Consider the following 25,813-nt stretch of genomic DNA (forward strand, 5'->3'; position numbering starts at 1 on the left):
CCTCGTGGATTTCATGTGGGTCTTGAGTCATGTTTCGGTGCCCGTGCATGGAGCCTGGCTTACCTGCTGCCATCCATCCCCCTCGCGCGCTGAGCCCAGGAATCTGTGTGTAAACAAACACTCTAGCCCTTGGGAGGGGAGCTGCCTGTTGTTTTTTCCATGTCAAACTATTTCAGACATCTCGGTGCTCTGCCCTGCGCCCAGCTGGGGCCGGCCAAAGGGAGCACGACCTCGCTGCCTGCTCAGGGCTCTGGGCGGTGACTGGAACCAGTCGGAAGTTTCCCACGGCGAACGCTGAGACGTTTCCCAATTCCTATCGATTTTGGAGCGTTTAGACGGGAAATTATCAACACTCTTTGTGTTTCTATCCAGTCCAGGGGGGTTGTTCCATGGGGACATTGATGTCCAGTGGCCATTGGGTCGCGTGCATGTGCTTGGCCAAGGCTGAGTCAGTGTTTCTGAAGTGAACCGTGTTTGGAAATGTCACCGTTTTGTGCCGAGTAGGGCCCTGCGGGATGGAAGGCTTTAGCTGCGCCAGCTGTAGCATGGGGCTCTCTGGGTTGAGGGGGGATCCCGCTGCACGCTGCTCTCCGCACAGCGGGAGCTCTGGGAGTCACGTTCCCACTCTGTGCCTCAGTTTCTCTTCCCACCCTGTGCCTGTTGGGATAGTTACATGTGTGTACAGAACCTAGCGCACAGGGAGGATGATTTTGCTCCGAGCTGCTCCTGTGCAAAAACGCTGTCCTTGCACGCAGGAGACGTGTAATTGTCGTTAAATGACCCTGACTGTCTGATTATAACACTCGTTCCTTGTACTCCACTTGCACTCAGAGGCCCCTGTGAGGCGTGAAGCCAGGTGCTGTACGAACACACAATACAGACAGCCATGCTCCTCCCCTCCCTCCCTCCCCTGCAGCTCACAACTGCAACAGACGAGCCAGGCAAAAACAGACATCAGAGAAATGAAACCTCATCAGTGCAAAACACGCCAGTCACATCTTTTTCTAATTTCCGCCCCCACCCTCCCCCTCCCCCTCCCCCTCCACACCCCCGGCTGCTCCCGCCAACCTGCTGTGCCAGGACTGCAAAGCAAGATCCTAGAGGGATTGCGTCCTCCAGTCCCATTTGTACATTGCCACCTTTCAGTGGCCCCAGTCCAGATCCTGCCCCGAGGGAGGAGTTTGGGCTGATCGGTGCCTCTGGCCACCATTGCAGGGGACCTATTAATACTAAGAAATCCAGGCCTGTCTGGATGGAAGCCTGGATGAAGCAGAAAACTTGTGAGAACAAACAGTACCAATTTCTAGCCACTGGTCTGTGTGTGGCGCCGGGCGCCATGGGGTCCGTGGCTGGTGGTCCAGGGCAGGCCCACACCATCGATAATAAACTGCGGTGTCGTCTAGGCCCCCCTCTTGCCCCGAAAGCTGCCCCCGTCCTGTAGGCACTTCGGCATGGCAGACACTTCTCCGTAACGGCTGTGCAAAGGGTTAATGGCAGCCGGGGCTCCTGGCGCGGGGCTCCTGTTTCCCAGTAAGCGCTGTGGAATGGCCAACGCACCATCAGCTGTGCCGCCTGCCCCCAGCCAGCACGCCGATTCCCCGGCCTCCCGGCGTGAGTCATGGGGCACTGCGCCGCTCGCACTGTTCACGGCCCGGGAGTTACAGGCCAGCCAAGGCAGCCGGCCAAGTTCCAGAGAGAGACTTTCATTCAGTGCAGCCTCCGGCGCCTCCCTCCCAGGGACCGACCTTTGCCCCGTGCACGCCCCGGAGCGGCCTGGCAGACTTCCGCAGGGACCTCCCTGCCCGCCTGCTTGCCCCCGCCCCCGGGAGCCGGCTCTGACACTAACACAGCCCATTTCGCTAGGAACAGAGCACGGTGTGTCCCGGGAGCGTTTCTCCTCCCGAGCTGAGCTGCGTGTCGGTGATATTTGTATGTTGTGGAACTGAAAGCAGGGCCTGGGTCCCTGCCGTGCTCAGCTCACGGTCTGACCAGCCGTGACAGACACTGGGCAGGAGGGCAAACAGAGGCACAGGGGCGGGGACAGGTCTGAGGTGTGGAACCAAGTCGCCTGATGCCCAGGCCAGTGGTCTGCCCACTAAGCATCCTTCCCCGTGGGGAGCTCATTGCAATGTTGCTGTGTCTGCTGGGAGCCTCTCCATGCACCTCGCCTGCCCTGTGGGGGCAGAGGCAGCCAGAGGCCCCCAGCCAGCCTAGCTGGCGGTGGGAAGCGGGGACATTTCCCCTGGGTTGGATTAGCTCACGTGACAACATGTTCCCAACACGCATGTTCCGTGTGCGGAGTACAGTGATGCATTTGGGCTGCTCTCCTCCCGTGGCAGATGGGGGCTGGGCCAGGACAGACACTTGAGCTGCTGATCGCTGCAGGCCGTGCCCGGGTGGCAAGGAGAGCCAGAAACCCACACAGCCACACGGGACCAGAGCCGAGCCTTCCGCCGCCCTGGGGCTCCAACCGCTTCCCCTGGGCAGCCCCAACTCCCGCGTGGGTCGGGCAGGGCCCAGGCGGCTGCGGCTGACTAGCCTCTCGATCGTGGTGCCCTAGGAGGCGCCGGCGGCGAGAGACCTGATTGATGGGCCCAGAGAGTCAAAAGGGGTAACGTGACCCTGAAGCTGTCGGGGATCAGTGTCAGACATGGCCCAGGGCTTGGAGAACTGAGCTCGGCCTGCCAGCACCCTGGCAAACGGCCCAAAACAGCCGCTCACCCGGCTAGGCTCCTGCCGCAGCCTGCGAGTTGCACGTGTCTTGGTGGTGCGTCTGCTGCGGCTCTGTGCAGCACATGGTGTAAAACACGGGCTGATTTCATTGTTAACCAAGCGAAGTTACTAGCCAGTCAGGAAGCTTTTACTATCTTCTTAACCAGTTAAGTTATGAACATACTTATTTGCCGTGAGAAACTCATCTCGTTCCCCCCTTCGCTGTTGGAATACAAATCTAGAGCACGGGAGTAAATGCAAGTGAATTCCCGCTGGGCTGACACCTCTGGAAATGTTGATCCCGAACTGCTGAGGTCTGAGTCACGCTGTCTGGGCCTGTTCTCTGAGAGAGGGAAAGGCAGGGACAGGGCTGAGTCCGGCTTTTGTTCTGGCAGCGCCTTGGCCTGGCCACTCCTGGCTGGTATCGGACGGTGCTGGCTGCCCTTCTGGGCAATCGGGAAGTTCGTTGAGGTGGCTGGATCCCGTTTGCTAGAACCAGACAAACCCACTCAAATGGGAGAGAAAAGAGGAGCAAAGAGAGAACCTGCAGCATCCGTCCCTGGCCTTGCGACCCCATTGACCGGCCCCAGCGAGACCTGGCCATGTACCGACCGGCACAGCCTGCGGAGGGCCTGGCACCCGGCTGCCTCTCTGTTCACAGGCTAAGCCAGATGCTCATTAGCCCGAGGCAGAAGAGGCAGGGCCACCCGGGGGGTGGGGGGGCAAGTGGGGCAATAGGCCTCATGCCTGGCAGGGGCCCCCACAAGAGTTTTTCGAGGCCCCTGGAGCGAGGTCCTTCACTCACTCCAGGGGCCCCCGAAAACTCTCGTGGGGCCTGGGCCCCTGGAGCTTCATCTGCCCCAGGTCTTCGGCGGCAACTCAGTGGCGGGGCGGTCCTTCCGCTCCGGGTCTTTGGTGGCAATTCAGCGGCAGGGGGTCCTTCTAGCCTGGAACCTATCGCCCAAGTGCCGGGTCTTCGGTCACAATTCGGCGGCGGGGGGCCCCTGCTGCCAAAGACCCCAGGCCCCCTGAATCCTCTGGGTGGCCCTGAGACGGGGATTGGAGCGAGAAGGGGGGGCATGTGGGATTTAGGAGGAGGTGGCGATGACGTCTGGATCCCTCGCTCTGGCCTGCGCCGGTCAGGACGTCTCTCAGGACTAGGGTGAAGAAGGAGCCCGGTCCCAGAGACAGCTGGGGTGGGAGGCGGGTGGTGAACCTCGCTCCTTCTCCTTCTCTGGCCTGTCAGTCGGCGCCGCCCGTTTCTTTTTGAGGACCCCAATGGGCGTAGCGGGGCAGTTACATTGATCTCCTGTTAGGCCTGGTCCCAACGCACCTGGTCTGGGTCTTCGGTTTCTGGGCTGGGGATCCTAGCGCAGGTGGGATCCTGGCATTGTGGCCATGGCCTTTGTGTTTGGAATCACGTCTCTCGCTCGGCTGTGTGAACCAGCCCCTCTTCCCCATGCCAGGCGCAGCCCCCTCTGCCCCCCACCTGCTCTCCTTGTGCGGTGACGTGGGCACCTCCACCGCCCATTTCACAGGGTTACCGAGCAGCTTCCTTTACGGGGCCAGGCCCGGGGGCCACTTTGGTCTCACGGGGTCCCCGTGCCCCAGCGTCTGCCCAGTGAGGATGTGCCTGTGTCAGGGTTCGGCCCTGGCGCTGGGGGGCGGCAGGCCAGGCTGTGTGCCGTGGGGGTGAGGGCCTTGTCCCGACCCTCTGCAGGGGGCTGACCCAGGAGACTGGGGGAGGAGGCAGCTGGGTGCTCTGTCCCTTGGGGCGGGGAGTCATAGGGGAGCTGGGCCAGACTAACCCTGGGCTGGGGGCGTTTCCGGGGCTGGGCCCCGATTCTCTATATTGCTCACAGCAGCTGGACACTCAGGCCCCGACCCTCAGAGGTGTTTGGGCTCCGAACTGTCCCTGAAGCCCAAGGGAGTTAGGAGCTGGGCCGCGGCTCCTTGCCCTCAGACACGATGCGGAGAAGGCCCCTGCTGTGCGGCTTGTCCCTGGAGCTGAGCTGACCCAGTCGGCTCGGTCCCCTTCCCAGGGCGATGGGGAGACCCTGGAGCCCTGTTTTCCCATCCCCGCAGTGCTCCGCAGAGATACTGTGTCCTGAGAGAGGGGCCGGTGGGGGGCCGGGCCGCGAGCCGAGCGGCTCCGTGGCACACGGGTAGCATTGGCAGGAGCCATGGCAGAGGCCTGTGACATGCCATGCTGCCAGGGCAGCTGTTGTCTCCTAAGCTCCTGGCTGGTGGTGTGGCGTGGTGCCACGGGCACGGAAGGGGAACCACACACCAGGTGGTCGCGGCGTCTGTGCCCGGGCTGAGCTGGTCCCAGATACGGCACGTCTCTGGAGGGCTCTCTCACCTTGGTGCCTGGCTGGCCACGTTCCCGGGGCTCAGCTGGGCAGGGAGGGGCAGGTGGCCAAGGCCCGGCGCGGCTCTGTCCTTCCCCATCTGTGGGAGCCCACGGCCCCGCTCGCTCTGTCCCTCCATCGCCAGCTCTGCAGGGAACTGGGGCCCCTCACACAGGCCCCTTTCCTAGGGCGAGCCGGGGCTGGTGACGGGATCCCTTCGCCCAAGGAGCGGCTCCCGCTGGGCCCTGCAGCCAGGCAGAAAGTCTCCGATCCTCAGGCCCCTGTCTGGGGCAGAGGCCGAGCTCAGGGCCGGCTGGTTCCTGGTGGCCGGAGTGTGCCGGCCCCAGCCCCGGCAATGGGGTGACTCCAGAGCACAGGAAGGCAGGGCATGAGCACAGCCCCAGCGCTGGGCCCCCCCAACCCCCCTACTCTCCCCTTCCCAGCATCCTGCAGGACAGCATCCCCATCCCCACCGGCTCAGGCACCCCTGGGTGCTGTCTCACCCACCCCTCCTCTGCCTGTGGGACCCCTGCGGGTACCGGCGCAGCGTGCCACCAGGGAGGGGGGCACAGAGGCAGCCCAGAGACCTGCCATTACCCTCTCCAGTCGCAGCTCCATAAGCCAGCTCCCTTGGGGGGCTGATGGAGAGATGGGGGGGAACCCATCATTCACATGCCTGCTTCAGCCACAGTCCTCTCCAGATCTCCTCCTCCCCTGCAACTCGCTGGCCATGCTGCCGGCCGGCCCCCTTGTATCCCCGTCTCCTGCTCTGCCCCCTGCCCTAGAGCCCTGGCCAGCCGGGGCAGGCACAAGGGGTGACCCTGCCATCTGAGCTGGCAGCCAGCCAGAGCCAGCCGGGCCTGGACAGCCTCTGGCGATGGAGCCGTCCCGGCTGGCTCGGAGTACCACCCGCCTGGGAGGTGCTGGAGATGGGAGTGGGCTAGACAGATCTGTGTGTGTGTGTGTGTGTGTGTGTGTGTGTGTGTGTGTGTGTGTGTGTGTGTGTGAGAGAGAGAGAGAGAGAGAAAGAGAGAGAGAGAGTAGGTGTGATGCAGTAGGGTCTGTCTGTGTGGGGGATGGGAGAGCCGGGGATGTCTTTAGGTGAGGGACAGGATTTTTAAGCCTGTAACCTGAGCCAGGTGGGGGGGAGGGTGTCAGCACCTTTCCCCGGGAAGCTGGACAAAGGAATCGGCCGGCTGGAGGAGGAGCAGTTCAGTTTCGGTTTGGGGCTGGGTGGGGGAATTCAGGGGATCCTATGCTGGATCCAAGCGCCCTGAACCCCCAGAAGGACTCGATTGAGGGGTCCTGGTTGGGCCTCCAAGCTCTGCTGTAACCTGCATTCCTGTGTCCGATAAACCTTCTGGCTGGCTGAGAGTCACTGTGGGTCCCAGGAAGAGGGGTGCAGGGCCGGACTCCCCCCCACTCCGTGACAACTGGTGGCAGAGGTGGGATATACTGCACCCCGTGGACGGCGCTTCCTGCAGTAAGTGACTGGGAAGCAGTAAAACGAAGGGGTGATTAACCCCTGGGAGTGTGTGCCCAGCGAGAAGGACTTTGCAGTAACAGGGTCCCCCGGGGCATTGCAGCGAGCGGTCCCAGGGGCGGAGGAGTCTGCAGCTCGACCCTGGCAGAGAGGTGGTGACCTCACGAAGGGCTGGTGCACTAGGGAAGCCCCTGGAAACCGTGGGGAGCAGCGAGCACCCCGGCCTGTGAGTGGCCAGCAGGAAGATGTATGCCAAGCGGCGCAAGTGCGACCTGCTGGAGCTGTGCAAGCAGAGGGGGTTGCGCCCGGGGAGGCTCACCAAGGACCAGCTGATTGCCCAGCTGGAGCAGGGAGACCGCATGAATGAACGGAGCCCTGTCTCTGAGGGAAGCAGCCAAGCAGATGCAGCGCAGGCACCAGTGTCTGTCCCCGCTGGGAGTGGTCAGCCGGCGGACGAGGGCTTCCCGAGACCCCCCCTTCCTGTGCCCAGGGGAAGGGCGGGGAGGAGCCCAGCGAATACCGAGGGCACCGTGACCCCCCCGGCCAGCAGGGGATCCTCCCAGCGAAGCTCACCCCCCAGCAGGGGATCATCCCGGTGACGCTCACGCCCACTCAGCATCCGTGGAGTGCAAGCAGCTGGAATGGGAGAGAGAACTAAAACTGAGAGAGCTGGGGGATCGTGAGAGACAGAGGGAACATGAGGAGAGACAAAGACAGCGGGAACTGGAGGAGAAAGAGCGACAGCGTCAGCATGAGCTGGAACTGGTGAGGCTGAGGGGCAACGGGCCCCCGGCTGTGGGGAGTGAGGGGGGGCCCAGGACTGCGCAGAGCTTTGATAAGTGCATCCTGGCCCAGCTTAAGGAGGGGGAGGAAATGGATGACTTCCTGGATGCCTTTGAGACGGCCTGCGAGCTGCACCAGGTAGATCCTGCGGACAGGCTCCGGGTTCTCACCCCCTTACTGGACCCCAGGCCATGGCATTGTACCGCCAGCTGGGAGAGGAGGAGAAAGGAAACTACAAACTATTCAAGCAGGCCCTGGGCGCGAGTTTGGGCTGACTCCTTAGATGTACCGGGAGAGGTTCTGGAGTCAGGATAAATCCCCTGAGGTCTCCTATCTGTAGCTAGCCGTCCGCATGGAGGGGTACGCCAGCAAGTGGGCAGATGGGGCCCAGATGGAGGGGGACCTGGTTAAACTGCTGGTACTGGAGCAACTGTATGAGCGGTGCCCATCCGACCTGAGGCTGTGGTTGAGGGACCAAAAGCCAGAGAGCCCGCGACATGCAGGGCGGCTGGCCGATGAGTTTGTGAAGAACCGGTCGGGGACTGGCAGGGAGGAGTCTTAAAGGAACAGGCCCGCAGCGATGCAGAGACTCCTCCCTGCCACCCCCCGACCAGCTCTTCACAAACTCATCGGCCAGCCGCCCTGCATGTCGCGGGGTCTCTGGCTTTTGGTCCCTCAACCACAGCCTCAGGTCGGATGGGCACCGCTCATACAGTTGTTCCAGTACCAGCAGTTTAACCAGGTCCCCCTCCATCTGGGCCCCATCTGCCCACTTGCTGGCGTATCCCTCCATGCGGACAGCTAGCTGCAGATATGAGACCTCAGGGGTTTTATCCTGACTCCGGAACCTCTCCCGGTACATCTCAGGAGTCAGCCCAAACTCGTGCCCAGGGCCTGCTTGAATAGTTCGTAGTTCCCTTTCTCCTCCTCCCCCAGCTGGCAGTACAATGCCACAGCCTTCCTGGGACCTCCCAAAGGGGGAATAGGGAGAACCCCCTCCCAAGGAGAATGCCCAGCGTCAGGGACAATTGACTGGTTCGAGGGGACCAATGGGACATGAGCTGCTATCAGTGTGGCCAGAGGGGCCACATACGGTCCCAGTGCCCCAGGCTCAAGGACAGACTGAGCAGACCGACCCCACACCGGGTTAACTTGGTAGAGACCCAGCTGGACGAGGGGCAGCGTTCACAGGAAAGGGGGGCTGGCTGCATACCACCTGCAAAGGAGAGAGGAGGGGCCCAGGTCAGCTCCTCTGGGGGGCTGGATGCTCCAGACTCCGGGTTTTTGCTTTACAGGGTGGGTGCGGGGTTGCCTCTCCGGAGAGATTGCCTTGTTTCCCTGGAGGTAGATGGAAGGAAGGTCACTGGGTACTGGGACATGGGCGCAGAGGTGACGCTGGCCCGGCCCGAGGTGGTGGCCTCAGATCGGATGGTGCCCCACACCTACCTGACCCTGATGGGCATGGGCGGGACCCCATTCAAGGTGCCCGTGGCGAGGGTACACCTGAAGTGGGGGGCCAAGGAGGGCCCCAAGGACATGGGGATACACCCATATTTGCCCACGGAGGTGTTAATGGGGGGAGACCTGGAGGACTGGCCAAGCAACGCCCGGGGTGCCCTGGTCATGACCCGTAGTCAGAGTCAGCGCAGGGCACTGCACCCCAACAACGGGGAAGGTACTCTGCCTGAGGCGCAGGACCCTAACTTGGTGGGGAGCGGAACGCCCAAGGACACGGCTCAGAGAGGCTGGGGCCTCAGACCCAGCCAGCGAGAGAGAGCAGGTCCCCTTACCTGTCCCAGCTGCTGAGTTCCAGGCCGAGTTGCAGAAAGATCCCTCCTTGCGGAAGCCCAGGGACCGGGCTGACCTTAGTGCGGCACAGACCATGAGGAGAGGTTGCAAGGAGAGGTTCCTGTGGGAGAAGGGGTTCCTGTACCGAGAATGGGCTTCCCCAGGGGAAGTAGAGTCATGGGGGATCAGGAGGCAGCTGGTGGTTCCCCAGAAGTTTCCCCACAAGCTGCTGAACCTGGCCCATGGCATCCCTCTCGCAGGGCACCAGGGAATCCGGCACACCAGGCAGAGGCTGCTACAGAACTTTTACTGGCCTGGGGTCTTTACCTAGGTCCGACAGTACTGCCAATCCTGTGACCCCTGCCAGAGGGTGGGGAAGGCCTGGGACAAGCGGAAAGCGGCTTTAAGGCCTTTACCCATCATAGAAGAACCTTTCCAGAAGGTGGCCATGGACATAATGGGACCTCTCAGCAAGGCGACCCGGTCGGGAAAGAAATACATCCTGGTGGTGGTAGATTATGCCACTCGCTACCCCGAGGCGGTGGCCTTGTCTTCTATCGAAGCAGATACTGTGGCAGATGCGCTGCTGACAATTTTCGGTCGGGTGGGGTTCCCCAAGGAGGTCTTAACGGACCAGGGGTCCAACTTCATGTCGACCCTGCTCCGGTCCTTATGGCAGAAATGTGGGGTCCAGCACAACTGGGCCTCAGCGTATCACCCCCAGTCCAACGGGCCGGTGGAAAGATTCAACGGGACGCTGAAGATGATGCTAAAAACATTTATGAACCAGCACCCGCAGGACTGGGACAAGTACTTACCTCACCTGCTGTTCGCGTACAGGGAGGTACCCCAGGAATCTACCGGGTTTTCGCCTTTCGAACTGTTATATGGAAGGCGGGTAAGGGGGCCCCTAGACCCGATGAGAGACAAATGGGAGGGGAAGGCCGCTCCCGAGGGAGAGTCAGTGGTGGAGTATGTCCTGACCTTCCGGGAAAAACTGGCCAAGCTCATGGGCCTGGCCAGGGAGAATCTGGCCCGAGCCCAGAGGAAGCAGAAGGTCTGGTATGACCGCACGGCACGGGCCCGTGCGTTCGCCACCGGGGATCAGGTGATGGTTCTCATCCTCGTGAGGAAAAACAAACTCCAGGCTGCCTTGGAAGAGCCCTTCAAGGTTATCAAGCAACTGAATGAGGTAAACTATGTGGTGGAGCTGTCAAACCGGGCACATCACCGTCGGGTGTACCATGTGAATATGATGAAGCCATACTATGACAGGGGGAATGTGGTGTTGGCCGTGTGTGGACATTGGGAGGGGCAGGGAGATGACCCCTTAGTAGATCTATTCCCTGGGACAAAAGCTGGTTCCCCCCTGGAGGCGATTCCCCTCTCTGATCAACTGACCCCGGGCCAGCATGCTGAGATCAGGGGGTGCTGCATCTATACCGACAGCTGTTTTCCAGCCAGCCTGGACGCACTAATTTGACTGTCCACCGGGTGGAGACCGGGTCACACCCCCCTATAAGATGCTCCCCTTTTCGGGTCACTGGTAAAACTGCCCAGGACCTAGAAAGAGAGGTCAGGGACATGCTGGCATTGGGGGTGATCCAGCCGTCTTCCAGCCCTTGGGCCTCACCAGTGGTGCTAGTCCCCAAGAAGGATGGGTCAATCCGGTTCTGTGTGGACTATCGAAAGCTCAATGCCATCACCGTATCTGATGCCTACCCTATGCCCAGGCCTGACGAGCTCCTAGACAAGCTGGGAGGTGCTCGGTACCTCACCACCATGGATCTTACCAAGGGCTACTGGCAAGTGCCGCTGGACGCAGATGCCAGGCTGAAATCAGCCTTTATCACCCCTCTGGGGCTCTATGAGTTTCTGACCCTGCCCTTTGGCCTCAAGGGAGCACCGGCCACCTTCCAGCACCTGGTGGATCAGCTACTGAGGGGGGTGGAGAGTTTTGCCATGGCGTATATTGACGACATCTGCGTCCTCAGCCAGACCTGGGAGGACCACATGTTCCAGGTTAAACAAGTGCTGAACCGACTCCGAAAGGCTGGGCTAACAGTAAAGGCTGAGAAGTGCAAGGTGGGGATGGCTGAAGTATCTTACCTGGGCCATCGGGTGGGGAGCGGCTGCCTGAAGCCGGAACCAGCCAAGCTGGAGGTGATCAGAGACTGGCCTGCTCCCCAAACCAAAAAGCAGGTCCAGGCCTTTATTCGGATGGTGGGGTACTATCGAAGGTTCGTGCCCCACTTTAGTGCCATAGCCGGCCCCATCACCGAATTGTGCAAAAAGGGGAAGCCAGAGAAGGTGATCTGGACTGAGCAGTGCCAAGAGGCTTTCCGGGCGCTGAAGGAGGCTCTGGTTAGCGGCCCAGTTCTGGCAAACCCAGATTTTGACAAACCCTTTATGGTGTTCACTGATGCCTCAGACACGGGACTGGGGGCGGTGTTAATGCAGGAGGATGAAAGGGGGAGAGACACCCCATCGTGTACCTGAGTAAGAAGCTGCTACCCCGGGAGCAAAGCTACGCGGCCATCGAGAAGGAATGCCTGGCCATGGTGTGGGCCCTTAAGAAGCTAGAGCCATATCTCTTTGGGCGACACTTCACCGTGTACACCGACCACTCTCCCCTGACCTGGCTGCACCAGATGAAAGGAGCCAACGCCAAGCTCCTGAGGTGGAGCCTGCTCCTGCAGGACTATGACATGGACCTGGTCCATGTGAAGGGAAGTGCCAACCTGACAGCGGACACGTTGTCCCGGAGAGGGGGCCCTGAACTTCCCCAGGTCACTGGGCAGAGTGACCCCGCTCAGTTCAGTCTCGAAGGGGGGAGAGATGTGATGCAGTAGGGGCTGTCTGTGTGGGCAGTGGGAGAGCAGGGGAGGACTTTAGGCGAGGGACAGGATCTTTAAGCCTGTGACCTGAGCCAGGTAAGGGGGAGGGGGTTAGCACCTTGGCCTGGGAAGCTGGACGAAGGAAGGGGCCGGCTGGAGGAGGGGAGTTTTAGTTTCGGTTTTGGGCTGGGTGAGGGGATTTCAGCAGATTAAGCTTCCTGGACCCCCAGAGGGGTTTGATTGAGGGGTCCTGGTTGTGCCTCCAATAAACCTTCTGTTTTACTGGCTGGCTGAGAGTCACTGTGAGTCCCAGGAAGAGGGGTGCAGGGCCGGACTCCCCCCCACTCGGTGACAGTAGGGCTATGTGTTCAGGGCCATGTGTCTGTGGGTATTCAGGGCCGTGTGTGTGTGTGTGTGTATAGGGCTGTGTGTGTATGGAGAGCTGTGTGTGTGCATGTAGGGCTGTGTGTGTGTGCGCGCTCAGGGCCGTGTGTGTGCGCGTATGTGTGTGTGTTTGGGCTGTGTGTGTGTTCAGGACTGTGTGTGTGTAAGGCTGTGTGCACACAGGGTTGTGTGCGTCCATGCCCATGTGTGCCTGCTCCCCTCTGTTTGATTTCCCTGGGACTGATCTGATACACAGGGAAGCCCGGGACCCTGGCTCGGCGTGGGGCTGTTTCCCGCAGGGTGAGGGCTCTGGGCTCTGGGACAGGCAGCCCTGGCCAGGGCCAGCCCCGTTCCTGGCCAGTGGTTGCTGGAGCCCAGCCCTGGCCGGCATGACCAGAGCAAAGGTCTGTGCGTGGGAGTGGCTGGGCGCAGGGGACTCTGCACTGGGGTAATGGGGTGTTTTCTCTACCCCCAGATGTGCGCTCCCACCCCAGGCCTCAGAAGGGTGATGGTGCTTCTGGCTGCAGCCCTGGTGTCGGCCTCAGTCGCCGTCGGGGAAGACTGGCGAGAGGAAGGTGAGTGGGAGGAAGGCTTGGCTCCTACCAGCCATGCAAGCCAAGCACAGCACAGCACTGGCCCCCACAAGCCCCCAGGTGGGCGCTCAGTAGGACCATCCCCAGTTTACACGTGGGGAAACTGGGGCACGGTAAATTTCCCCCCAGTCCTGGAACTAGTCAGGGTCAGAACCAGGATGAGAAACCTGCTCAGAGCATCCACCCTTGTGACCTCCCAGCAATGGCCAGGCTGCTGGAGGTGGGGCCCAGCCTGGTCCTGCTTTCAGGCTAAATAACCCGGCAGTTCATCCTCTCTTCTATACCAGCTCTGGCGGTGCCCCTCACTCCAGACCCGCAACCCCCTGTTATCCCAGCCTTGGGCCTCCCCTTTCCTCTGCCCCCCCGCTCAGCTGTGCCGGTACCCCTCACTCCCGACCCGCAGCCCCGTGTGTCATGGGGTCCCCAGGCGATGCTCTGGAACTGCTCCCCACCAAGCCAGGCAGGACTTTGGGGAGCCTCCTCTCTCTTGGAGCAGACTGTCTGCAGGGCAAGAAGCTCACACGTCTTCACCTCCTGGGTCTCTCCTTGGAGCATTCAGCATCCTCTGCCCCTCCATGCGCTTCCCACAGCGAGCCCGCCCCAGCGGGGTCCTGGGGAAGCCACAGGGTCCTGCACCCCCACTTCGCAGTCAGACGTGACTCTCAGCCAGCCAGTAACACAGAGGTTTATTCGATGACAGGAACAGGGTCTAACACAGAGCTTGTAGATACAGCGAACCAGACCCCTCGGCCGGGTCCATTCTGGGGGGCAGTGAGCCAGACCCTCACGTCCACCCTCAGCCAGCTCCACACCAACAACCCCCTCCAGCCCCTCCTCTCTGCTCAGCCCCTTTCCCGGGCCAGGAGGTCTCCTAATCCCTTTGTCTCCAATACCTTCAGCTGGCACCTTTGCAGAGGAGGGGCCCAGGCCATCAGCTGCTAGGAGACAGAGTGTCAGGCATTTAGGTGCACTGGCCCTTTGCTCTGCAGCAATCACACACCCTTATCCCACCACCTAGATATTAAGAACTGCATAGGGGACACTGAGGCACCAGCACAGTATTCAGAGCTAACATTAAAAACAATCCCAGTTCACCACACCCTGTTATCCCAGCCCCGGGCCTCCCCTTTCCTCTGCACCCCGCTCAGCTGTGCTGGTGCCCCTCACTCCCGACCTGTCCGCTGTGCTCTCCCGGGCCAGGACCCTCCCACGGCGGCTGCGGGGTCTGACCGGTGTCACTTGCTTTTAGGGCCCCTTCAGTTCCACGGTAGCCATGTTGGGGTGGGGAGGGCTGTGGGAGAGGAGACCTGTCCCAGGGCAGGGGATCCCCGGGCAGGGGGCTGGGCTCTGGGGGAGAGGGGATGGGAGGAAAGGGGTCCCGGGGCTGGGCTTGGGGCAGGGAGAGAAGGGCTCCCAGGGCGGGGAGCTCCCCAGGTGGGGGCTGGGCTCTGGGGGGAGGGGAGGGAAGGAGTCCCGGATTGGGGGCTGGGCTCTAGCGGGGGATGGGGGAGGTCCTGGGGCAGGGGCTCCCCAGGGGAGGGTTGGGCTCTGGGGGAGGGGTGGGAAGGTGTTATACAGACAAAACTACACAGGATCTTTTCAGGGGGCAAGACAAAGATGCCACATTTATTATGATAACAATTTGATTTATGACCAATAACTAATATCTTAATCCTTATACACACACATTATACCTAATACCTACCTACCTACACACACACACACCCATCAGATGTTCTGCAGCTGCTGCATAGTTACCAGTCCTGGACATAACTTGAGTTCGTAGCTTGTGGCAGTAACTGGCCAGGAAAGCCAGGAGCAAGGATGAGCTGGGTCTCTGTTGGGCCTGCACCGATGTCCTTCTATGCTGGCAGCAGAATGTTACCCTCCAAAGTCGCCCATCTCACCCATCCTTTTTGTAGGCTTTAGTTTGAATCCAGAGTCTATAGGTCTTGCTGTGTCAGGCTGCCTCTGGGTCTGGTGACTGATCACCCGTCAATGGCAGGTGACTTTCAGCCTGGGACCTGGCTTTGATCTTCCTTCTATTGCACCTTTTCTGTTTAGGGTGGACTCTGCTTACTTTGTTAGGGCTCTTGTCTGCATCTTCAGCTGGGGGGGGGGGGTTGAACTCTGCTTCATCAGGACAGGCTGGGGCTGGAGGTTGAGTCCATCATCCATCCATACCTCAGTCACACATCTAAACTAACTAATAAGATTACAGCCGGGTTTGCAAAAAGGAAGGTTGGAGGAAGCTTTTACAAAATGGAGTGAGTGTTTTAAAATGGGGTTTGAATTACACTATGGCAAACGGTGAACAGAAGTTACAGTGTAGGCAAGTGTAATGAATGGTGAACAGAAGTTACATTAATAACGTGGCAAAGGATCCTGTGGCACCTTATAGACTAACAGACGTTTTGGAGCATGAGCTTTCGTGGGTGAATACCCACTTTGTCAGATGTGTGTAGATTAATAAAGTGAACAATTAAAAACAATTTCATTTATCAGTTCTACAAAGGGGTCCTGGGGCAGGGGATCCCCAGGCAGGGGCTGGGCTCTGCAGACACCCCCCCTCAGCTCCTGCCTGAGCATGGGAAGCACGGGGCAGCAGCATCGCCCTCTGACCTGCAGGCCTGGCTGGTCTCCACCTCCCAATCAGCCCCTGGAGCCACCCCCCCCGCCCCCCACGGCACCTGCTCACGCTCCGCTCCGTGCCCATTCCAGGTGTGCAGTACGGCCAGGTGGGAGCGGACGTCATCCTGTCGTGTGCCAGCCCCCCCGGACGGTAGGTCCCCCGGGGCGGGGGAGGGTGCCCGGTTCTGGGTCCGGATCTGCTCACACCAGGGCTGGAACAGATCCAGCTCCAGTGGGAGGGGTGGAGGGGGGACCCCGACCCTAACCCCCCAGGTCTGCCGGTACCCCTCTCTCCCAACTCGCAGCCCCCTGCAACCCCAGCCCTGGGTCCCCCACCCCCCAGCTCTGCACTGCCCCTCACTCCCGACCCGCAGCCCCCTGCGACCCCAGCTCTGCCAGTGCCCCTCACTCCCAACCTGCATCCCCTGCTATTCCTGTGCTCTCACACCAGCCCTGCTGGGTCTGGACATGGCAGTGCCAGGTGCCAGCGGTTCTGCCCTGGAGCCAGGCCCTCTCTCTCTCGCTAACCAAGTGCCCAGCCTCTTGTCCCCAGCTTGGAGGTGGAGTGGCGGCGGGACAGGGCGGCCGCGCTCCCAGAGGGCTGCATCCTGCGGGATGGCGACCTGCTGCTGCCACAGGCCAAGCTTGCTGCGGGAGGAGCCTACAGCTGCCATGACGGGACCGGGCAGATCCTCCGCTCCATCTTCCTCCGGCTGGGCTGTAAGTCAGCTCCCAAGCGGGGCCCCGGGAGGCAGGGCTGGGCACAGGGATGCCCCTTCTGGGACCTGACTGGCCCAGCTTGCTGCTTTCCGTGCCATCGGGAGGCCGGTTGTGCTGGGTGTGGGCTGCCTGCTCCCTGTGTCTGCTCCATGGCCAGGGGATAGGCCTCAGCGGGCAGCGCCCCCCCATCCGTTCACCTCAGCACCCCCATGGGCGCCCTTGGCTCCATCCAGGACACTGGTACCCAGCCCAGTGCTGTTCAGCACAGCGCCCCCTAGTGTCCTCTCACCACAGTACAGCCCAAAGCCCAGGGTGTCAGGGCGGGAGGCTCTGGTTTGTTGGGGGCCCCTGGAGAACCCCCTGAATGTCTCCTCCCCTCTGGCATCAGACCTGCCCGGGATCCCGTCCGTCACCTGCCGAGCTTCTGACTATGAGAATTTCTCCTGTTCCTGGACACCCAGCGTGGAGACGTTCCTCCCCACCAGATACATCACCACCTACCGGTAGGGCTGGGCCATGTGTGCAGAGTAGGCAGGGGGTGGATGGGGAATGCCACTCGCTTTGGGGCATTAGCCACGGCAGCCTCGCCCGGCCTCAGCTCGGGGAACACCTTCAGTTCTCCCTGCAGATGGGATTCCTTGTCACGTCCTGGCCTCACGCGCTGTGCAGCGTTCCTACACACTGCGCTCCACCCCAGACTTGGCTGCAGTTCAGGGGAGAGGCAGAGTCCAACCTTGTTTATGCAGATGAGATGCGGGGGGCTGTAAAAGTATTGCTGATGAATGGCTCCGGGTTTGGCTGGTTCTCAAGGCGCCTGGAGGCATTTTGTCCCCAGGAGTGTTATGCTTATAAGAAGCACATGGGAAAAGGCAACACGCTGTATGTATTGAAAATACATCAGTTAGCATCTGCCTTTAATCACACACACACACAGCCCTACTCTCTGTCTCTCTGTCTCTCTCTCTCTCTCTCTCTCTCACACACACACACACACACACACACACACACACACACACACACACACACACACACACACACACACACACACACACACACGCACACTCTCACTCTCTCTCTCTTTGCAGATGGTTCTATAGTTCCCAGTCTCTCGTAGCTCCGGTCACTCTCATGGTTGCTTAGATTGTTCAGGAGAGAGGAGCTGGGCTCTGTCGGTTGCAACCCGATGCTCTGAGGCTTTGCAGGACTGAACCCAGAGTTCAGTGGCAAACACCCCAGCTTGATACCTGTAAATGCCCATTTTAGTCTCTGGCTTTTGCATTGTCATTCTGTGATTGTTAGTCCTTTTTTAGGGTTTTCCGCTGTTATCTCTGATTCTTGTCTCACCTTCTGGGGGGTGGGGGGGCGGAGCGTTTGCCTCACCTCTGAGGTTGTCAATGCTGTTAACTTGTTTAGCATCAGAGACAATGGATGTTTCCTGCTGTCTCTCCAAGTCTCTCACTTCTTCCTGTCCCTCTGGCCATTTGGGATGGCTTTAACCATGCTCCCTCCTTTACTCACCCCAAACAATTGCCCAGAGGATTTCAGACAGGATCCACTCTGGAAAGGGTTGTATGGTTACTGAAGGGATTACAAAAGAACTTTACACAACCGGTTGCACTGCAGATAAAAAACAAGACCTTCTAGCAAATACTGCAATGAAAACTTAGCCTGAAACCAAAGGTACCAAAATCAACCATAAGGACTGTTCTGCTCTGTTCCTGCCTTAGCATCAGTTCAGACACAAGCAGCCTGGCTGATGTGTTTTTTCCAATGACCCAGGGTCGTTCCTTGCTGCTTTCCAGTTAGAGTGGCAGCAGAATCCAACCCAGTCATACCACACAGCAATACACTGAATACATACGACATGATTATCCTGAATCCCTCATCCTACGTTACACAAAATACAAACAGGAGGGTGAGGTGGTTTTGCAGATGTGCTGAGATCGGAGTGACTGAGGTTTGCCGCCTGTTGCTCAGGAAGTGCTTTGAGGCCCGCACGGATGACAGGCGTTGGGGAAATAGAAGAGAATCGTGTTTTTCATTATCAGTTCTCAGTGATCCAACAGGGATTCTTTGAACCCAGCCCTGCTTATTAAAACAGGCCGAGTGGCATTTTCTGGCGGCTGCTGCAGGGCGCATGCTCGAGGAACCTGTTTCCTTCAGTTAAAACAACCCCAGAGCTGGGGGTTCGTGGTCAGGCGCCTGGAGTCAGTTCAGTCCCATGCCCGGAGTGCAGCTTTCACGAGGCAGAAATCCGGCCCAGGGCGGCTGCTGGCACCGGTGGAAGTCGGAGCTGGGAAGGTCCTGTTCACGGCCCAGCGCCATCACCCTGCCCCCTGGAATGCTGGCTGGGCGAGCAGAGCGCTCCCCAGGCAAACCGCGGGGGTGGGTGGGGTGGAGAATCTGCACGGGGATCGGTTTGGAAGCGAGGATGGAAAGCACTGGGAGTGTTGGAAAAGGCAAAGCCAGGGAGTGGCCGAGTGCCTCTGGCTGCTAGTGTGTGAATGAAGTCATTCGCCAGAACCGGAGCAGATAGATCCTAGGATCATAGACTAGCAGGGTAGGAAGGGACCTCAGGAGGTATCTAGTCCCACTCCCTGCTCAAAGCAGGACCAACCCCAGCTAAATCATCCCAGCCAGGGCTCTGTTAAGCCTGACCTTAAAAACCTCTAAGGAAGGAGATTCCACCATCTCCCCAGGTAACCCATGCCAGTGCTTCAACACCCTCCTAGGGAAATAGTGTTTCCTAATATCCAAACTAGACCCCCCCCCCATTGCAACTTGAGACCATTGCTCCTTGTTCTGTCATCTGCCACCACTGAGAACAGCCGAGCTCCATCCTCTTTGGAACCCCCCTTCAGGTAGTTGAAAGCAGCTATCAAATCCCACCTCATTCTTCTCTTCTGCAGACTAAACAGTCCCAGATCCCTCAGCCTCTCCTCATAAGTCATGTGCTCCAGCCCCCTAAACATTTTCATTGCCTTCCGCTGGACTCTTTCCAATTTGTCCACATCCTTCTTGTAGTGTGGGGCCCAAAACTTGACACAATATCCAGATGTGGCCTCCCCAATGCCGAATAGAGGGGAACAATCACTTCCCTTGATCTGCTAGCAATGCCCCTTCTAATGCAGCCCAAAATGCCGTTAGCCTTCTTGGCAACAAGGACACACTGCTGACTTATATCCAGCTTCTCGTCCACTGTAGATAGATGGTGTCACAGAGTCCCTGGGTGATGCTCTGGAACTGCTCCCCACAAAGCCAGGCAGGACTTTGGGGAGCCTCCTCTCCCTTGGAGCAGACTGTCTCCAGGGCAAGAAGCTCACACGGCTTCACCTCCTGGGTCTCTCCTTGGAGCATTCAGCCTCTCCCTTCCATGCACTTCCCACAGCGAGCCCGCCCCAGCAGGGTCCTGGGAAAGCCACAGGGTCCTGCACCCCCACTTCGCAGTCAGACGTGACTCTCAGCCAGCCAGTAACACAGAGGTTTATTCGATGACAGGAACAGGGTCTAAAACAGAGCTTGTAGGTACAGCGAACCGGACCCCTCAGTCGGGTCCATCCTGGGGCCCAACAAGGCAGACCCCCAAGTCTCCCTCACTCCTCGTCCCCAACCAACTCCAAACTGAAACCCCTCCAGCCCCTCCTCTCTGGGCTTTGTCTCTTTCCAGGGCCAGGAGGTCACCTGATCTCTTTGTTCACCTTTAGCATCCTCTTTCAGGGGGAAGGGGAAGGGCCCAGGCCATTTGTTGCCAGGACACAAAGTGTCGGCCATCTATGCACACTGGAGACTTAAGAACTGCATAGGGGAAACTGAGGCACTCACACAGTATCAGATGAAACATTAAGAACAGTCCCACTTCGTCACAGTCCCTTCACGGGACGTCACCAGCAACCAGACGGCCCGGGCCAGTGCATTGCAGGGGGGGCCGTGCACGACGGGGTCTTCCCCGGTGGGGCCCAGGATTCCCAGACTTGCCCCTGGGCATGTGGACGTGTGATGTGACTGAGGTTTGGTGCTGGGGCCGGGGCAGAGCTGTCGGGGGGCGAGGAGGCACCAGCGGGCTGCGTGTGGGGCAGTCATTCCTCTTCACTCCTGGGCACTTTGCCAAGTGTCACATGCATGCTTCCCTCAGCCCAGACATGCAGCCACCTCTGGGGTGGAGCACAGCAGCTGTTGTCAACATGGGGCAGCTCCACACCGCTGTTTAGGCTGGGAAGTGATGAGAGACCGAGCGGGATCCTCCCCCCCCGCCCCGCTACCCCCACGAGTCCCACCTGGGATCCTGGTGCTGACAGCTCTGCCCCCGGCTTTTGAGCTGATGTTCACGGCTGCACGGTGCAACGCTGGCTCTGCCCTAGGAACTGGCGGGCTAATCCTGGTACAGACCCAGGGGCCTGGCACATCGTGAGGCAGTGCCAAGCTTCCAGGTGCGGAGCACTAGTGACCCTGGTGTGCAAGGGACGTGGCCAGTGTCACAGCGCCCCCTAGCACTGCACTGCGGCCTGGGCACCTGCGTTGGCTCCGGGGGGAGAGCGCCCCCTGCTGACTCCATCCGGCCTCCCTGCAGTGCCCGGGGGGTTCCGCTGGGCGCACGGTTCTCTCCCCCCTCTGGGCACCAGGACCAGTGACAGCTGGAGCCCCCAATGCCAGCTGGGTGCCACACAGCCAGCGGTGCCTTCTCCCCCCCCCACCTCTGCCCCTGGTCCTGGCCCCCCGGCTGGGTTTGCTGGCACATTTCCAAAGCCCCTTCCTGGGCCCCAAGACTCATCGGCTGCCTTCCCGTTTCTCTCCACAAACAGGAAGAAATTGCTGATGGGCGACGAGAAATGGAGGTAGGACCCAACCCCTCTTCTCCCCCCTGCAGCCTAGTCCGGACCCTGCCTGCCCGCAGCTTCCGAGGGTGCGCTTGCCCCGGGATGGCTGGCACGGCGCCGGGGCACTGCTGCGCTTGCTGGGGCGCTCTGAATCCACGCCACCGTGTCTGTGCTGCCCAGTGCCCAGCCTGGCATGGCATAAGCAGAATTAGCCAGCACGTCTGCAGTGAGGCCAGGCGCGAACCCCGTCCCCTAGGGCAGGCGAGGGATGGGGCTGGACAGGGGAACCTCCCTGGCACTGCCCACTCTACGGGGGGCTGCAGACTCTGGAGCAGTCGGAGCCCCACTCTCCCGATCCCAGCCCCTGGCCAGGGACTCAGAGACCCCCCCTCAGTCCTGCACCCACAGCAGCCTGGCCAGCCCTTTGCCAGGGGCCCCGGCTCTGACCACAGCCAACAGCCTCTGCCCAGCACGTGTCCGGCCTGCGGAACTGGGTCTCAGCCTTACAGCCAGAGCCTGTCTGCGCACGGCCCAGTGCCTCCCCGATCCAGCCCCCACACATCACCCTGCAGCCCCCGTGGGAGGTTCCAACCCGATAAAGATCCCGGCCCGTTTCCTGTTGTGCCAGCGCGTGAGAACCATGGCAGCTCTGCCTAGCCCACCTTCCTGCCACCGGAGGAAAAGGGGCCTGGCCGGAACTGCTGCCCCGGCCCTCCTCTGGAGCTCCCCGCGCCATGGCCCTTGCCCCATCCTCAGAGCACCCCGTCCCATGGCCTCTGTGCCCTGCCTTCCCTTTGCTGCTCTTCACTGGCTGCGGCTCCCAGGCCAGCTGGTCTGCCGGGCGCAGGCATTTGGGCCCTAGACCCTGTGCTAAGGTCCGGCTGTCAGTGCACGGGCTGTATGCATGAGTGTGAGCGTGCCACGCACGGGCCAGCCCCTCGCAGGGGTGTGCCTGCACCTGGGTGCCCGTGTGGCTGCCAGCACAGCTTTGCACGAGGGGCTGCTGAGCAAAAGTGTGTGTGTGGCAGGGCATGCCGGGGCACGGGGTTACTTGGTACATGCCCATCTAGACTGGCTGGCCCAGTGCTTTGGTGCAAGGGGGCCCGCTGTGCCTGCAATAGGGGGGGCAGTTGGGAAACAGGCACCCCCAGCTTTCCTGGTTTGCAATGCAGGTGCGTGGTACTTCGGGGCCATGGCTCAGGGGCCAGGGGACCCCGACCCGGCTGTGTTTGCCAGCTCTGCCTCAGCCACCCAGCACCGACTGCCCTGTGCTCTCATCAGCAGGACCCCGAGCAGCCAGGTGGGGCCGTGCGTGCAGGACCCCGGGCGCCCGCGCACGTGCACTGTGCCCAAGTGTGAGTTCTGGAGCTCCTACCGGCTCAACATCACCGAGGTGAACCCGCTGGGCTCCAGCTTTCGGCTGCTGGACGTCACCATGCAGGCCATCAGTGAGTGCCGCCCCACCCACCCCCGGGCACCGAGCAGCCCGGCCCGGCCTGGCAGGCTGCCCCCTGGGCAGGCCGCTCCGTCCCCCTGGGCTGCGGCTGCCAGCAAGGGGCTGAGTTGTGCTGAGTGGGGGGTCTGTGGTGGACTGGGCTGAGGGTGCCGGGGTCCTCCCCTCCCCACCCTGGTAGAGCCCCCGGGGGAGCCCAGCGGTGTGGGCTCACAGTGCTGCCCATGTCTGTCCCCGTCCAGTTAAGCCGGACCCTCCGGAAGGGCTGGTGGTGGAGCCGGTCCCGTCGGCCCCGCGGCGGCTGCGGGTCCGCTGGCAGTACCCAGCCTCCTGGCCCAAGGAGCCCCACTTCCAGCTGAAGTTCCGGCTCCAGTACCGGCCCGTTGCGCACGGCTCCTGGTCCACGGTGAGTGCCAGGGGCGAGGGGATTGGGGGAGAGCTGGGGCTGGCTGGCCTCCTGTCCGAGCCTCTGCCCGCTCCCCGCCCAGGTGGAGACCGTGAACCTCTCTGAAGTCATCACCGACGCCTTCTCCGGCCTGGAGCACGTGGTGCAGGTCGGCGCCAAGGACTTCCTGGACGCCGGCAACTGGAGCGAATGGAGTGCCGAGGCGCGGGCCACGCCTGGGCCAGGTGAGGAGGGGCGGCCGGGCCAGGGCCAGGTGAGGAGGGGCGGCCGGGCCAGGGCCGGGTGAGGAAGGGCAGCTGGGCCAGGTGAGGAGGGGCGACCGGGCCAGGTGAGGAGCGGCCGGGCCAGGGCCAGGTGAGGAGGGGCAGCTGGGCCAGGTGAGGAGGGGTGACCGGGCCAGGTGAGGAGCGGCAGGGCCAGGTGAGGAGGGGTGGCTGGGCCAGGTGAGGAGGGGCGGCTGGGCCAGGTGAGGAGAGGCGACCGGGTCAGGTGAGGAGCGGCCGGGCCAGGGCCAGGTGAGGAGGGGCAGCCAGGCCAGGGCCAGGGCCAAGTGAGGAGGGGCGGCCGGGCCAGGGCCAGGTGAGGAGGGGTGGCTGGGCCAGGTGAGGAAGGCCAGCTGGGCCAGGTGAGGAGGGGCGGCCGGGCCAGGGCCAGGTGAGGAGGGGTGGCCGGGGTGCTCGGGCCAGGGCTGTAGGGACGGGGCAGGAAGGCATCTCTGGGGACTCTGCCGGGGGTCAGTACCCTAAGCTTCTCCTGGGGCAGCGCTTGTCACTGTGAAGGTCGTGCAGCCCCCCACCTGCCCTCCCCCTGCCCTGCCCTCCCCTCCCCTCCCCCCAGCCTGGCACGGCCCCCGGCCCAAGTAACCTGCTTCTCTCCTGCCCTCGGTTGCAGGCCTGACCGTGGCGCCAGGCGATGAAGCCACCACTGATGCCGGCCTGGAGAGCCCGGCCGAGGAGCCCTCGCTGGCCCCCAACCCTGAGCCCATCGGTGAGCGGCCCCCTCGCGGGGCTGGCAGGGAAGGCTACTGGGGCCCATGCTGGAGGCAGGGGGCTGCGAGGGCGGGATCCCAGCCCAGCCAGTGCAGTGGGCAGCGCCTGGCACCCTGGTGGGTGGGAGCCTGGCAGGGTGCCGTGCCCACACCTGTCCCGCATAGATTGAGATGCCTGGGGGCAGCGAGGGCAGCCCTGGAGCCAGCATGCAGACTGGCCCCCTTCTCTGGGTGCCATGGGGCGAGCCCATCTCCACGCTGCGGGGACCCAGCTCCCCACCGGTTGCACCCACCTCACCCCCGCTGGGCCCGCCAGCCCCTGGCCTCTGTCCCCTCCCTGCCACGCACCCTGCAGAGGGCATGGCGGGGACAGCCTGGGAGCCAGGTGGGCCTTGGGGGAGTTAAGGACACCCAGAGCCTGGGGTGGGGACAGGCTGGGCGGGGGCATGAGCACCCGGGGTCTGAGGGGTGAGGAGCTGGCCAGGGCAGGGGGAGCTGCAGGGGCTGAGGTTCGCAGTGGGGCAGCCTGGCTTGGAAGAATGAGCCACCCATCAGCATGGCACAGAATGAGCCGCCCAGCCACTGTCCCCGGGAATGGGGCACGTGCTCCTTACCAAAGGCCAGGCAAGTGGCTGGGGTGCCCTGGCATCCCCTGGCAGTGACGTCCGTCCCCGCTCCTCGCAGATCGCAGCGACCCCATGGAGAAGGTGGCCATCCTGATCTCACTCGGGATCTTCGCGTTCTTCATCCTGGCCGTGGTCCTGGGCATCGCCAGCATCGTCTGGTAGGTGCCCAACGCCCACGGCTGGGATGGGCCCTTCGGGAGCACAGGGCGGGCAGGGGCCGGGGTGCTGGGCTCACCCTCTGGGCTCGGCCACGATGCGGCCATGTCCCCTCCACCCGCCGGTGATGCCATGGAGCTCTGCCCCACATAGCGAGGGCAAGAGAATCTGCCAGCCCCTGTCCCGCATCCTCTGATCAGCAGTGAAATGGTTAACGGTGATCCCACCGGCTTCTCCACACGCAGCTCAGCAGTGAGCCCCAGCCCCCCACACCCAGCCCTGCCGGGGCCCCTCACTCCTGACCCACAGCCCCTGCTCTGCCAGCCCTGTGCCCCCCACACCCAGCCCTGCCAGGGCCCCTCACTCCTGACCCACAGCCCCTGCTCTGCCAGCCCTGTGCCCCCCACACCCAGCCCGGCCGGTGCCCCTCACTCCCAACCCGCAGCCCCTGTTAGCCCAGCCCCAGCCCCCCACACCCAGCCCCGCTGGTGCCCCTCACACCTAACCTGCAGCCCCTACTCTCCCAGCTCTGTGCCCCCCACATCCAGCCCCACCGGTGCCCCTCACTCCCAACCCGCAGCCCCTGCTCTCCCAGCCCTGTGCCCCACACACCCAGCCTCGCTGGTGTCCCTCACTCCCAACCCACAGCCCCTGCTCTCCCGGCCCTGGGCTCCCCACAACTCTGCCAGTGCCCCTCCCGACCCAGGGGGCAGTCGGTCAGGCGAGCCGGGTCTCTGGGTGGTTTTTTTGTAGGAGAAATAGGGCAGCCAAGCCCCTCACCCCAGTGGGCAGGGCCCTTGGCACCCTGATGTCCGCAGGCACCAGCAGCGGACGGGCTGAGGATGGGCACCCGGCTGGAAGGAGGGCAGAACCTGGACCCTGCGGGGAAGCTGGCTGTGGACGAGGGGCTCCAGGCTGGAGCTCTCGGCTTTGCACTGATTCATGCCAGACCATGGGCACGTGGCAAGGGAAGGTGGCACCACTAGGGAACCCCTCAAGCTGGAGCTGGCCAGGCACCGCGGGGACGCAGCCCGAGCTGGCACTGCCCAGCCCCGCTCTTGGCTCCCAGTTCCCAGTCCTCCCGTGTG

The 25,813-nt window shown here is 61.8% G+C and overlaps 1 protein-coding gene across 6 annotated transcripts in view; it reads left to right on the plus strand.

The window, feature by feature from the left end:
• IL11RA (interleukin 11 receptor subunit alpha) overlaps positions 1 to 25,813 on the plus strand; it is a 75,316-nt gene that overhangs the window by 46,777 nt on the left and 2,726 nt on the right. For 4 of the 6 annotated variants that reach the window (XM_030567681.1, XM_030567679.1, XM_030567683.1 and 1 more), the window contains exons 2-11: positions 12,814 to 12,913; positions 15,653 to 15,713; positions 16,095 to 16,282; positions 16,671 to 16,785; positions 21,082 to 21,114; positions 22,378 to 22,544; positions 22,792 to 22,955; positions 23,038 to 23,179; positions 23,847 to 23,942; positions 24,628 to 24,727. In XM_030567681.1, coding sequence (XP_030423541.1) covers positions 12,814 to 12,913; positions 15,653 to 15,713; positions 16,095 to 16,282; positions 16,671 to 16,785; positions 21,082 to 21,114; positions 22,378 to 22,544; positions 22,792 to 22,955; positions 23,038 to 23,179; positions 23,847 to 23,942; positions 24,628 to 24,727 — 1,166 coding nt within the window. The remainder of the gene's footprint in view (positions 1 to 12,813; positions 12,914 to 15,652; positions 15,714 to 16,094; positions 16,283 to 16,670; positions 16,786 to 21,081; positions 21,115 to 22,377; positions 22,545 to 22,791; positions 22,956 to 23,037; positions 23,180 to 23,846; positions 23,943 to 24,627; positions 24,728 to 25,813) is intronic. The other 2 variants (XM_030567684.1, XM_030567685.1) reach the window with 2 other exon arrangements.

The sequence above is a fragment of the Gopherus evgoodei genome, chromosome 6 (genome assembly GCF_007399415.2).
Source record: "Gopherus evgoodei ecotype Sinaloan lineage chromosome 6, rGopEvg1_v1.p, whole genome shotgun sequence".
Taxonomy (NCBI): domain Eukaryota; kingdom Metazoa; phylum Chordata; order Testudines; family Testudinidae; genus Gopherus; species Gopherus evgoodei.